Genomic DNA, 15,155 nt, shown 5'->3' with positions numbered 1-15,155 from the left:
TTTAATAGGACATAGCCATATGTTGAAATGAAAATGTATAATTACCTTAAACATCACAAAATATTGTTTTTCACTTACTTGTTGTTTAGGAGGAGAACATTGTTTTTTTGAAATAAAATTGTCTTTCACGCTATTTAATGTTGATGCTTCAATATTTCCTGACTCTGTTTCACATTCTTCTTGAAATGAAAGATTTTCAGCTGACCTGGAATTTCAACAGCAAAACAAAAGAGATGTTACATTATATCTTGATCTTACTCACGAGATGACCATTATTAAAAATGACTGTCACCGGAATCAGAAGTCAAACGTAATGAGTGAGATGTTGGATAATAAATTCAAATAAAAAGAATTACTTTTCACAAAAGTGACAGAGAGAGAAAACAAAGACCTTACAAGGGAACATATTCTGAGGAACTCATAGCATTTGTGCCTCCTTGACATACTCTCAAACCATCCACCAAAAATATCTCCTTCACTGTTGAGCTCCTTAGATGCTGGAAAGTCTTCTACTCTAATAGTTTCTTTCCTTGCACAACTAGATTTTGGAATTCCCTCCCTGTTTTCCTGCCTATTGTACTAACCTGCAGAAGTTTAAATGTAATGTGAACAGACATCTTGATGCTCAATTCCTTGCAGTTTCAGACATGATCCTAAGTAGTAGCTCCTTACATTCCAAATGGCAATATGCCTTGTCTGGGGTAAAAAGAGTTTCTTTTTTTTTAGAAAAAAAAAAAACAAAATAAAAGGTAAATCATGTGGTTGTAAGAAGATGGAAACATTTAAGTATTTTATCAATAAACAAAATGTAATTATAAATTTAATAATAAAATAAATTTTTATCCAACTATCTTTATATTTGATAACAAGAAAGATAATTCTCAATCAGAATGGATCTCTACTAGACAAAATCTTGACCAGCAACAAGCAGAGACATCATTCCAAAGAAAACAATGCCACCAGAATACACTGTTTGCGGTATGTACTAACCTAAACTAGTCAAATAGTTAATTGATAGGTTTTGAAAGCATGTTGGGTTATTTTATACCTGAACAAAATGTTAAATAATATATTTTAAATTATTTTGTAAATGTCATAATGTATCATAGAGACACATTTTCTTTAGAAAGTATTGAATATTATCATTTTTTTATTGTTTACAAATATATCTACGTTTCCTGCATTTTTTTGGTATGACTTTCTATATTTTATTTATATTGTAAGTAAAAGTTTGCATGTATCGTTAGATTAGTCCTTTTTCCTGAGTATGTAAGCATATGTCCATCGTCTATGACGAATGCATTGCGTTTTATTAGTTTCTACCAATGTCTGTTGTTCATTTTCATCTAAAAGTCAGTTTTTCCCTTTTGTGCTCAATAGTCTTTACTTTATATATAAAGTCTGTTTGATCAGTCCCAACAAAAATTTTACTTCCAATGCATTTCTTAATATTTAATCCAATCAGCAGTTTCTAAAACCCCAAATATTCCTCTCCATCGAAGAATGTATCAATACTCAATGGCTGACTGGGATGGTTTCAGAAGTATCCTTACACTATGTTTAAAAAGACTACATCCACTGCAGCGTCTGACTTAATTGATTGGTTAACCATTGGCATAGACAGCTCCATACTCTTCCAGAAATTTCAACAGAAATCGAACAGCTAGCTATGGTGAACCCCTGAACGTGCTTCCACCATTGCACATAAAAACTATTACTTCAATTGCTTTAAATGTGTAAGTTGTTTTGAAACTAAAGTCGACTTTAGAACTGGCAGCAATCACTGCAAAAGGATTATAGAAAACATGAGTCATATGTTCAGCCATCAAACCCAAAACAGAAAAACAGAGGCTTAGTTCCCATGAATTTTGGTGATTAATAAGGTTCTGAATAGATGAAAGTCATCTATCCTGATCATCATCAATGTGCTTGAGGTGATTTTGTCAACATCTGACAAAGCCAAACTCTCTGCATCAAACTCAGCCTTAGCAATCAGGGTTACCTACTTCTCGAATTTCCTTCCAAGACTGAAAATAATCTGAGCCACATGCACAGATTAAAGACAAAAGTATTAAAAAAGGAAACAATTCATTTTAAAATAATTGTCAAGGGTGATGCCTCCACCCCCTTCCCCCAAAAACAAATGATGAAAATATCCCATCTATGGAATCATTAATAAAATTGAAAATCCTTTTTGCAATGTAACCACATTTAGTACAAATTAACCTCAGTCTATGCTTCATGTGTCCATCAAATTTAAATTGTGAATGTCCAACAGTCTTGATTTTATCACTGTTTAATAATATAAGGAACACTGGTAATTGTCTCATTAGTAGACAGTGTGACCCTCAATGAAATTCACACTCATTGGAAGTTAACTCCCAGATTTTTATATATGGGATATCATCTCTATCAATAGCAATGCTAGACTATCTCTGAACTGAAGAAGGGTATCACATCAAAATCAGGGCAGTTCTAAAAGTATGTTAAAGTTATTGATAACTTTGCATGCGATATCCAGATGTGTTTATCATTAAACAGGGATAAAATAAATACTGTTGGAGATGCATAACTGAAAATTAGTGATAAAATCATGCATAACTGTGCAAAGTATCGTTGGATTCAAGAAAGGATTGGATCAAAAATATAGAAAATACCATTTTGTTTATAATTAGTTATAATAAGTTATGTTAACATTTGAGTCAGTTTTCGCTTTTTATGTACTTGAATGATTTACCAAATTGAACATTTTTACTTAAATTCTGTACAATTTGTTTCAATTTGAAACCAACAATTTTCAATAAAAAAGAATGAGCAAACAATTTAAATCAAAATAATTGGCAATGGCTCACAGGTTTTGAATGTTTTTTATAAAAATTTATTATTAAAAAAATATGTTTAGAACTGAAATTCAACTTTAGTCAATTTTTATTATGAATATTTTTTAATTTGAAGATAAAACAAGTCTTAAAAATGGTAATAAGTAGCTATAAATAATCCATACAAACATTTTATCAGAATTGTCAGCCTCATTTTCATCCAAGAAAGAAGCAATTGACGGAGCATAAAGAGAAAGAACAGAACTGGATTCGGAGTCATCATCATCGTCCTGATTCCATCTACAATCATTTGTTTCCAACAAATAGTCTGAATCCTTAAACTGAAACAAAGAGACAAAAAAAAATGTCTATATCAATAGGAAAGATACATGTGAGTTCACAAAATATTTTATGCTTTTAGCCCTAGAAACCTGAAATCTGGCAACAATGATCACTTATCTATACAAACTGTCTTGAAGAGGGGGGTATTATTTATCTTTTTCTTTATAAAAGAATCCCAGAGTGAACCTTACCCCAAGCCCTTCAAATTTTTGATCTCTAATTCTAACTTAAATCAGAATTAAATTACATAAAATTACACTGATTCTAAATATTAGTGAAAATTGCAATCATTGTAAAACTTAATTCTAAAAATTAAAAGAAGATTCAAACTCGTGTATTTTTCTTTATTAATATTGGGATCAACTAGATTTCAAGAACCCTACAAAAAACCAAAACAAAAGGGATGCCTATGCGTAGACACTGGTTAACTTTTGTCACAGTGGCATCAATCAACAAACATAATAAAACGGAGTTCTTTGAATTTTTGTCACAATATATTAATATAGGAAAAATTTATTTTAAGAAAAGATTGAAGGAGATGTATTAAATATATTTTTTTTTTGAGAGTACATTATTTGCTTTGTTTATAAAAATTTTTAAATGCAGAGATCGTGTCTCTACTGTCCTAAATTGTCTTTTTAAAATGAGTATGTTCTATAGAATTTATTTAAATTATTATAATTCTAATAAATATATTGTGTTCCTGAAACATAATTGTAAATTTTCCAAAAGTAATAAAAAAAAATTTGAAGAAAAAAAAAAAAAAAGCAGTACCAGCATTTTCTAGATTTTTACATATCTAAAGGAGATATACCATACTTTGGGGTTATTGCACCAAATCCGGGGGGTGGGGGTGGGTAATTGTACCAACTAAAAAGAAGTACATCAATATCTAGTAGATATCTCACTCCTGATGCAATTCTCTATCTATATAAGAGCCAGGTACATCCAAGGATGGAGTACTGTTGCCACATTTGGGCAGGAGCTGCTTGAAAGGACTTGTCCTGCCTTGATAGAGTTCAAAATAGAGTTCTTAGCCTTGTAGGAGATGACCATTTCCCTTTCCCACAACCTCTATCTCACGAAAGAGATGTTGCGAGTTTGCTTTATTGTTATTTTCATGGCAAGTGCTCGACTGAGCTTCAATCTATGGCCCCCCCTCACCAAACATTCACAAGAAACACTCATCTAGCTGGAAACACTATCAATAATTCCCCTACTCTTTACCTGTGCCTAAACCTAAACGTAGATTCCATGAACAAAATTTCTTTCTTAGAACTGCATGCCTATGGAATTGTCTTCCGTTTTCCTGCTTTCCAGCTGACTACAATATGGTTGTCTTCAAGTCCAATGTAAACAAGTTCTTGAGTTGTTCCACTTAAGTTAACAAATTTACCAAATTTCCATTACTAACGATTACTATATTGTCCAATTGACTACTGTACACTCTTAACCCTTATGCTCAAATAGTCTCTGGGCCTTGATAAGTGGATATGCCTATGTAAAAAAAAAAAAAAAGAAAACAAGTGCTCTTTATATGAGTGGTTGCCCAAAAAGCACTTTTAGCTAGTTGGCACAATTACCCCGGACTTGTCGAATTTACCCCAAAATATGGTACATTTTTATCAAATGTCATAGAAATTGAATAAAGCCTATTTTAAATTTTAAAAACACCTGCCATCTATTATATAAATCTCACCTGTCTGTTTAAATGTACGTATGTATGTATTAGTGTTGGGACGATTCCTAAATTTTTTCCGATTCCAGGAAAATTTTGATTAACGATTCCGATTCCTGTGAAATTGTTGTTTTGAAATATACCATTATATAATCAAAAGTTTTTGTGTAGCGAAAAAATGGAAATACAATTAAGGGAATTTCGAAAATAATTTGATTTTTTACGTAAAATTTCTTTCATTGAAGATAAAAGTCAAAACAAATATTTTAACCATGAATTAAACATGCACCATGAAATTAATAACAATTAATTTCAGGAGTTATTTTATATATTAAAAAAATATTAAAAAAAAAAGGAAGTCATAATTAATTCAACAAAAATACAATAACATCAAACTTCAAGGGGAATAACATGTTTTGTTTATCTTTTGATATTCATTTTTTTTGTTTTATTTTCTCTTTATCTTCAATAACTCTTAAAAATTTAACATTTTTTTTTTCAGCTTCAATCGCTAACTGATTTTTATTCCACTTTTTAGAATATTCTTATTTCTAAATGAAATTTAAAAATAACTAAATTTTTGATTAAATTTTTAACCTTTTGTATTGAATTGTCTCAAATGATTCCTATTTATTTATTTGACTTTTCAAAAAATATTTTTAACAATAATGTTATTTTTTAAATCTAAATAAATTGGTTTGGTAAATGTTACCTTATGCTACAACAGAACACCGACCACTCTCATTTGGTTTTTTAAAGGTATTCGAGGTCGCTGACAACAAATCTGATAATCAAACTTGCCGCAAATTTACCGTTTGCATGGTATGAACCCTTAGACTTTGGACTATTTTGTGCCATTTCACCACCTTTGGTAGTGTTTTTCTTACATGATACTTTTTAATAAAGTTAAAAAAAAAAAAAAGTGTGGCTCATTTTTTTTTTTTTTTTGTCTTACGTAATTTTTAATGCTTTTTTAATTGATCAAAAAATAAAATTTTCACGATCAGTTTGCAAAAACATAAGCAACAAATAGATTTTTATGTTTTTCGTTCTTTTTTTTGGGGGGGGATTCCATTAACAGGCGCTTCTGTAGTTTAATTAACTGTTTTTCTGTAAGTAACATGCCAACATTTACCATTTCAAAAACTCTATTTACATTGAGGAGGGGGCACATTGCTCTATTAAACCTTTTATTGTTTAAATAATTTGACTTTGCTTGTTTTATTTTTAAAAAATATAAAGGTTGCCAAGACATTTTTCATTCACTAATGAGATTTTTCATTCATTTACTAATGGAAGAGTGTTGGTAAAAAAAAAAAAAAATTGCCAAAAGATAAGCCCCCCCCCTTTTTTTTAGTCACCAGACTAAAAATACTGATTTTTAACATGATTTACTGGCAATGAGAGCACTGCAAAATCTTTTTTCTCTCAGGATTAAGTATTCATCAACTTTTTCATGGACTTGACATAGGCTGTTTTATGCATAAATAAACTTCGCTCACAAATGAAAACAATACGGCCCCTAACCTTTGTAATAGTGCAAACATAACTAATCATGGGCCTCGAAGTTTCGAAACAGACAGCGCCTATGTATGTGACGGAATAAGAAAACTCATTAAGATAAATAAAGATTACCTTTAAAGTAGTTAATAAAATTCTTGTATATCATTAAATATGTTATGAAAAGTTCTATGACGTTTTTATCATAAATTTTTGAGAGCATTAATCTCACTTCAAACAAACAGTTCAACTTAAATATATAAGAGAATCGTAATAAAAGAATTGTAAATCTAAGGTATTTTTTAATGATGCGATTCCGATTCCAATTCCCCCTAAAATACACATTTCTAACACTTAATGATTCCAATTAATCGTCCCACCACTAGTATGTATGTATGTCTGCCTGCCTAAAACTTTTGACAGAAACAACAGATTTTCATGCAATCGGTATCATTTTGAAGCTTGACTCTTCGGATGACAAATATAAAAAAATTAGCCAAAAACATTAATTCCTTCACCCTCAACTGGGCACATACTTACAGGGAGGGGCTGCTTTTTTTCATTAATATTTTCAAAAGTCATCCCCTCTTTTCAATTGTCTAGCCTTAATTTAAACCTACGTCACTTCCGGTGTGCCGATGGGTGCAACAGCAAAGATATATCTTTTTTTCACATTCTTTGGCTCCTTCACAGTACGGGTTCGAGCCTACCTGCATACTACCACTTTTTTTTTGCTCAACATACACCTCCAAACACCCGGGCAACGCTGGGCACCCAGGCTAGTCTAATATACAAAGTAAAGTTAGTCCCTTTATTGTTTCTTTGCCATCGATAGTTTTTTTTCTACAAAATTGATATCAGTTCTTTTGGTGGATTGTTGCAGCATGTTGTTTAGAAAAATAAAATTTAATTTGATCCAATTGCTTCCAGAAAATGTGTAATTGTGACAACAGTCACAGAAACAACCAGCCAAGAGTGGCGTGTGCAACACTCAAAACTTGAAATTCAACCGATAGGACACAAAAAGGCGACATATGTTCAAATTCGACTGTGTTTTAATTTGCATATCTTAAATTTGAGAATAGAAACAGCCTGTATTTCTTTTGCTAACTCAGGGTCATTTTGTACATACTTTGCGTGTCAGTGGAAAAAAGAATGACAGATTTTTTTTGTTGTCCAGGTAACTTGTGTATCAAAGGTAAAAAAGAACAGATTTTTTTTTTTGTGCACAAAACAGTATTCAGCAGTTAAAAACTTTAATTTCAACACTTCAGTAATATTTATAAAAACATGCAAACAATAACAGCAGCAACGATGGCTAAGTAGTTAACAATACAGACTGACAACCTGGATGTGTCAGATTTGAATCCAGCTCATTCCACAGGGGAACTTTCACTTAGGTATGTTGACAATCTTCACATTGTCCTTCCTGTAAGTACTCAATGTTTTTTTCGAAATAATTCTAACTAGAAAGATATCAAGGAAATGAATGCTAGCAATACTAATCTGACTCATATATCTGGGTAGGAACTGCTAGCAGCTTATCCTGCCTTAACAGAGTTCAAAATAGATTTTGTAGCTTAGTGGGGGTACCCTTTTCTCTTCCCTGCTACCTCTTTCTCACAGAAGAGATGTTGCAAGCCTGTCTTTGTTTTACTGTTATTTCCATGGTAAGTGCTCATCTGACCACCAATCTCTAGTCCCTCTTCATCAATCTTTCAGGAAAAACACTTGTTTAGCTGAAACCACTGTCAATAATTTTCCTCACTCTTTATCTGTGCCTAAACTAAAATGTACATTTCATGAACAAAGCTTCTTTCTTAGAACTGCACGCCTATGGAACTCTCTCCCATTTGCCTGTTTTCCAGCTGACTAAAATTTGGTTGTCTTCAAGTCCAACATAAACAAATTCTTGATGAACCGTTCCCTTAAGTAATCCAATTTACCAAATTTCCATTACTAACGATTACTATTATCCCATTGATTACTACACTCAATAACCCCCATCTTCGAGTGGCCTCTGGGCCTTGATAAGTGTGGACCCCATGTTAAAAAAAAAAAAGAATGATGTCCAGCAGCAGCAACTATTCTTAAATATCTAAAATTCAAACATCTTGAAATAAACATTGAGTTCTAGTCTTTCATTTTTGCATAATTTAGAAATGCCATGTACTTAACCAAATCTCAAAGGTCATTAGTTGGCAGTGACATCAATAAATTTGCAAGAACAGAACCACAATTATTCATTTAAATGGCGGTGGCAATAGCATCGCAAATGTGCGGGTTTATATATCAAAGTCTACGTACCTTGATTGGGTTTCCTGGAAGGTGAAGTCCAACGTTTGTCAGATCAAAAGTGTATTAAATGTATTTTGATAATTAGGGAGGTCAAACATACAGTTGATTGAGGCAAAATTGAGCTTTAACAGTTCCTAAAAGTTTAATAGATCCAAATAACATAACAAAGAAGATTTTTCATTTACAGGGTGGAACAATGAAAACCGGTTTTCTATTTTTGTTGCAGACCATCTACTAGTTGACCAGTTGTGTAAAATCCTGAGAGTGATAGGAGCCTTCTATCATGTCTGAAAGTGACACACTGTTCAACGAGCGAGATCAGAGACGTGCCGCTGTACAACTCATGCTCTCTACTGATCCAAATTATGACAACAGGACCATTGCCAGCACCCTTAAAATGCATTGCTGGATTGCTACAAATAACAGGGATGTGCCCAGGATGATGAAAACAAAGTTTCTAGCCATGTTATGGTCTTTGGTGTGGTTTCAAGTGACGGCCACATCATACCACCTCAGATTTTTGAAGACCCTAAGTATGGCAGCAGGACTCAGCGCCGGCCCCCAAGTCAAAAGAGACCTAGGCTTGGCTTCAGAAGGAGTACTACGATTTTGTACCCTTCTCTCACTGACACCCTCTCCCCCCCCCCCTGATCTGAACCTGCTGAACTACTTCATTTGGTCATACATCAAGAACATCACCAACATGACCTCCCACACCACCAAAGCCAACCTAATTGCCACCATCCATAGAGTATTTGCCAAGCTCCCATCGGCGCTAGTGGAAAAGGCATGTTTCCAGTTCTGGATCTGTATTGAGGTTGAAGGCGGCTACATTGAATATATGTCAGTTCTACTACATAATCAAGTTACCCGAATTGATTTTTTCAATAAAAGTTTTAAAATAAGGCTGTAGTGTTGTTTTCTTTAGGGCGACACTTTTATCGTTCCACCCTGTATTTTTCATATTGCCACCCAGACTTAATAGTAAGGGTTAAGAATGGATACGTTTTTTTTTTTATTTACGGCTTCAAACATTGACATTTTTATATTAAACTTTAATCCAGAATACAATAGTATTATCTGAACTACTGTCCTCATCTTGAATGTTATTGGCGCATCGTTTCTGTTGATGAATGTCCATAAAGAAAAGAAGAAACTTGAAAATGCTTTTAGTTTTTGACCTTTACTCCTCATCTGAAATGGAACACGTATATCAAATCTGTTACCAAAGTTGCTGGAAAAATAGTGGGATCCTTCTATCAATCCAGAAGATATCTCACTGCTGATGCAATTCTCTACCTACATAAGAGCCAGATACGTCCAAGGATGGAGTATTGTTGCCATATCTGGGCAGGATAGAAAGACCTTATACTGCCATATCTGGGCAGGATAGAAAGACCATATACTGCCATATCTGGGCAGGATAGAAAGACCTTATACTGCCTTGACAGAGTTCAAAATAGACTTTGTAGCCTAGTAGGGGATGCCCTTTTTTCTTCCTTGCAACCTCTTTCTCACAGAAGAGATGTTGCAAGCCTGTCTCTGCTTTATCATTTTCATGGCAAGTGCTTGTCTTAGCTCCAATCTATGGTCCCCCTCTTGCCAAACTTTCATGAGAAACACTCGTCTAGCTGAAAACACTATCAATAATTTCCCCCACCCTTTATCTGTGCCTAAACCTAAATGTAGATTCCATGAACAAAGCTTCTTTTTTAGAACTGCAGACTTGTGGAACTGTCTTCCGTTTACCTGCTTTCCAGCTGATTACAATATGGTTGTCTTCAAGTCCAACATAAACAAGTTATTGATGAGCCGTTTGCCTTAAGTAATCCAATTTATCAAATTTACACTACTAACGATTTCTATATTGTCTCATTGGCTACTGTATACTCTTTAACCCTTATCCTCAAGTGGCCTCTGGGCCTTGATAAGTGGTAACTCCTATGTAAATTAAAAACAAAACCTTGACTGTCCTAGTTTTTTTTACCTCAATTGTCCTAACATCCATAAAATAAACTTGAAAATACTTTTAGTTTTTTTACCTCGACTGTGCCATCATCCATAAAAGCTTCTTTCCGAGCAGGAGTTTCATTTTTATTTTTGTTTTCATCTTTAGAAGAAAATACACGTTGGCAGTCATCATCTGGTTGACCTATTGATTGTTTTCTAGAACTGAGTGGGCTGTTGTTGTTAACAAGATTAGAAGTACCGAGAAGATGAGTCATGAATTTGTCCTTTGCTGATGAATTCTCAGATGCTAAATGTTTATGCAAGATGGCATCCCAATCTCCATTGACAATGGTAGCCGCATTGGCTTCTATTTTTAAAGGGGAGCCATCATTATTACTGTTGACATCATGATGTAAACATTGCATCACGACTGTTGCCAGAGGAGAGTAAACTGCTGATGGCAGATTAACTTCCTTAGAACCGGGATCTGTTATTGTTTTGGAAGATAAAGCATGAATATTTATGGTTTCAGAATCACAATCTAATGTTTCTCTTGGAATGAACTTATTCTTGATTGCTTGATCATTAATGGCTAGTGAAACTTTTTCATCTGACAGGACATTGGCAGAGAAGTATTCATGCATTTCCTTCTCATGATTTAGTGTCACATATTCTGATTCTATTGTCTTGAAGTAATTGGAAATGGTCCTTGAAGAGAATCCTCCAAGTGTTCTTTTTTCCTTCACATGCTTTACATCAAACAAAGTTTGTTCAAAGAAATCATCGACTTCACGACTTTTTTCAGTTGGATCAACATTGTTGATGCTTTTATATTTTCTACAGGTCTTCATCTTTTTCTGGTGTGACTGACTTCCAGGAATAAATTCAGGCAGAAGACAAGTCTTTTCAAGAGATACATTTGTAATAGCTTTGTTTTGTTGTATGCTTGTTCCTGATGGTGGAGAGGTGTTCTTTAATTGTAATCTCATTTCTGTTGAATTGTCGTTTCTGTGAATAAAATCATTGCTAAAATCTGATTGATTTTTTCGTAGAGAATTTTCTATATTTTTTAGGAGGAATTTGTTGCCAGAAGTGTATGGCTCAAGTTCTTTCTGGATCACAAGTTTCATGTTTTTATACTTGCCCCTTTTTTCCATAACTTTATTTACAATATTATTGCTAATATATTTTTTTGCATGAATAGGAAACAAATTGTCAGACAAATGACTGAATCGAGAAAAGTATTTCAAATTAAACGATTTCATTAAAAAAGAGGATTCAATCTCAAGTATATTTCGTCGCAGATTAAATCCTTTAAAACCTGCAATTGAAATTTTTCCTTTGAAATATCGAGGAAGTATATTTAAATGAAAGTTTTGCCGGTTATTTTTAGAACATAAGAACCGAGTTGTATCCCTTCTCAGGGGAAAGACATGGTTAGAAAACTTTCCTTGAAGTACAATAGAAGAGCTGCCACTTTTGTTTTTACACTGAGTAAAGAGATTAATTTGTTGGTCATGAACAGAATCTTCATTATCTTTGGATTCAGTTGAATTTGTTTGAACAATATTATAATTTCTACCATTACATTTTATTGGCATGGCTTCTTTAAAAGGGAATCTATCTTTGTTTTGCTCACTATTATCTGCAGATTCTTTTATAAAAAATTCTTCAAAGTTTTGTGTTTGAATATTGTCAATATCCGTGATAGAATTAACAACTCTGACAGTTGTTATTATACCAGTCTCATCGCAACTTATAGGGTGGATCAAAGGTGCCATCTCGAACATTTCCCTTGAATCAAGACTCTGATCGGATCCATTGGCGTTAACTTTGTTACACTCTAAACAACAGCAATTACGGTCATGTGCATGAGACTCGTCCAGTTTGTTAGAGAGATCAGTTTGCATGTATTGAGGATTGAAAAATTTTGTCTGAAGAAATTCTTTCAAGTTTTCTACAAACTCCTCTAAATCTGCATCAGTCATGATTCCAAAGTTTGTAGAAACCTTTGAAGTTTTTGTTTGTGGAATTTCTTCAGAAGAACCGTTTTGGTTGCTTTTGGAAATCTCGGAACGGTTTCTGATACATTTAGTACGAAAGTCAAAGCTGCAATTAAATCTTTGTTTAAGATTCATAGTTTTCTCTGCATGTAATGTCTCGCTTGTAAATTTAATTTTTCTAATTGAATCAGTTTTTGGAATTAATCGGTCTGCCGTAGGCATGCCTACATTAAGGCTTTTCTTTAAGCCTTTTCTTAGATCTGTGTCCATTGACTTTTCAGCATCATTTGAATTATTGTCTGTTATTTGAGAAGCTAACAAATAATTTAGAATGCTATTATTTTGACCATTTTTTAATTCCTTATTGTTTAAGGACAGAGCATTAACTGAAGGAGAGTATGGACTTTCTAAATGCTGATCTTTGACAGATATAGAGTTAGACGAGTTTCCAAAATCATTGAATGTTCGATCATCACAGAAACGCTTGTGGATCACTTTTCTGACATCAGTTGTTGCAGGGATTCTCATGTCATCAATATCATTAGACTTTGCTGTTAAGAATTTTTCTGTTTCCAGGACTCCATTTTTAGAAAGAAATCTTTTGTGGTCATTTTGTTCTGTTTTTCTGTTTGGTAAGATTTCTTCTTTTTGCAGATCTTTTCTGAAAATATGGTGAGGAATCGGATCATAGGAATTGGTTTTACAAATACTATTCTTGATTTTATCTTTGCTGCTTTCTGGTGTAGATATTTCTTTCAGGTTAAGGTCATTTTGTCCAAGACGTAAAATTTTCCGTGGAGCTCTAATGGCAGGTTTGGAATCCTGTAAAGATGCCTGGCATGATCTCCAACTTTTACGGCTTGGCTTTGAAGCAGTGACATTTGAAATAGTTTTGCATTCTTCAGTCGACAGCCACTTTCTTTCTTTTCTTGAAGTCATTCTGAAAATAAAATCATCAGAAAAATAAACAGCAAAGTCTTTGATTTTCAGATATGTTTGCATAAATTAATTAGATTTTATAATAGAATGTTTAACAGAAACATGATTTTTTGGTTATATCTGTTTAGTTGCAATTTTGAAGTTGTGACAACCTGCGGAAAAGAAAAAAGAAAGTCAGATTAAATATTATAGCAAATCAAATAGAAAATAATTTTTTAATGATTATTTACCCCTAACCTCTCCATGTTAAGAACGGCTTACAAGGTGGGGGGGGGTATTCCTAAAGCCATTCTTAACATGGGGAGGTTGGTTTGTTTATACTATGCTGGGTACTTTCGTAAAAAATACCAAAAACATTCAAAGCACCTGTAAACCTTGAAGTTAGAACGAGGCTTGCTTCTTCCAAAGAAGATGCTGACATTTTTTCTTTTTTTCAAATCCGCTTGGAAAAACTGAATTTTTGAGATTAAATAAAGAGCAATAAAAACTATTTTAAAACCAACTAATGAGCCAGGTAGGTATAAAATTAACTTTTATTGGCTGCATTAACATTTATTTTTTGTATATTTTTTATTTTTCGTATAGTTGTTTGTTGGCTTCTCTGCTAAATTACCAAAATCTTTTTGGTGCAAAAAATTAAAAGCAGTGGGCACCAGCGATTAAATCATTGAATTAAATTTCCATTTTTAAGACTTAATAAAATAAATTGAATTTAGGTAAATATGGCAGCAGCAAAATTTTATTTAGTCTTTTTTTGTTTTTCCAGATTTTTATATACAAATATTTATGGTAAAATAATTATCAAATAAAGCGTTATAATTTTTTTTTTGTTGCTTCTACAGAATTTGTACCTAACCAAACGGACTTTTTCTAAACTCAAGCTAAGAGACTTACCTATTTTAAACTAGAATAAGAGCTTAGCTGGCTTTTCTCGAACGGTCCTACTTTTTTTGTTGTCGAAGTGTCATTTTTTCCTATTTATTCACTTTTGCCATTTTTACTGAAAATGAAAATTCATTACGTTGTTTCTGTTTTGAACATATATGACCGCTGCGTTACATTACTACATGAAACATGTGGAAAAGTATCTTTTCAGCATCGTGAAAACTAGTAACCGGCCCCAATTGTAAATGCGATATTTGTTTTCAGCACACTCGAAAACCCATAGAAAACAAGTTTTTTTAAAATAAGTTTTGTGTTGGTCTTCCAAGCCACAATTACTCAAAATTTGAAGACTTCGGTTTAAGGTCATCACACACCATCGCCGATTGGAAAAATTTTCTGAGAGACATTTGTGGAGAATATTCTCAAAAATCCCTGGCAGATAGGGGGCCCGGGCCATACGGTGGAAATAGACGAGGCAGTATTCAATCGCTGAAAACATAACGTAGGCCGACTAATCACACCAGTCTGGGTGTTCGGTGGATACGACCCAGCTGGAAAGGAGGGTTTCTTGGTGAGTGTACCAAACCGGAATGCAGAAACCCTCCTTCCCTTAATAAAACAGTATATTCTGCCGGGGACCACGGTCGTATCAGATTGTTGGAAGGCATACAACAAAGTGGGGTGAGAGGGGTATCGCCATTTGACAGTGAACCACCACAGCCTTCATTTTGTAGATCCCGA

At 33.4% G+C, this 15,155-nt stretch overlaps 1 protein-coding gene across 2 annotated transcripts in view; it reads right to left on the bottom strand.

The window, feature by feature from the left end:
• Positions 1 to 15,155, bottom strand: part of LOC145283605 (uncharacterized) — a 77,934-nt gene that overhangs the window by 53,251 nt on the left and 9,528 nt on the right. For both annotated transcript variants that reach the window (XM_080132544.1, XM_080132543.1), the window contains exons 2-4: positions 10,680 to 13,681; positions 3,009 to 3,160; positions 79 to 205 (exon numbers count right to left, since the gene is read on the bottom strand). In XM_080132544.1, the coding sequence (XP_079988670.1) occupies positions 79 to 205; positions 3,009 to 3,160; positions 10,680 to 13,592 (3,192 nt within the window). In that variant the 5' untranslated portion in view covers positions 13,593 to 13,681. The remainder of the gene's footprint in view (positions 1 to 78; positions 206 to 3,008; positions 3,161 to 10,679; positions 13,682 to 15,155) is intronic.

Source organism: Euprymna scolopes, chromosome 8 (assembly GCF_053919585.1).
Source record: "Euprymna scolopes isolate OS-2025 chromosome 8, ASM5391958v1, whole genome shotgun sequence".
NCBI classification, from domain to species: Eukaryota; Metazoa; Mollusca; class Cephalopoda; order Sepiida; family Sepiolidae; genus Euprymna; species Euprymna scolopes.
Note: the sequence above shows the minus strand (reverse complement) of the source record. Positions and strands in the feature narration are given on the sequence as shown.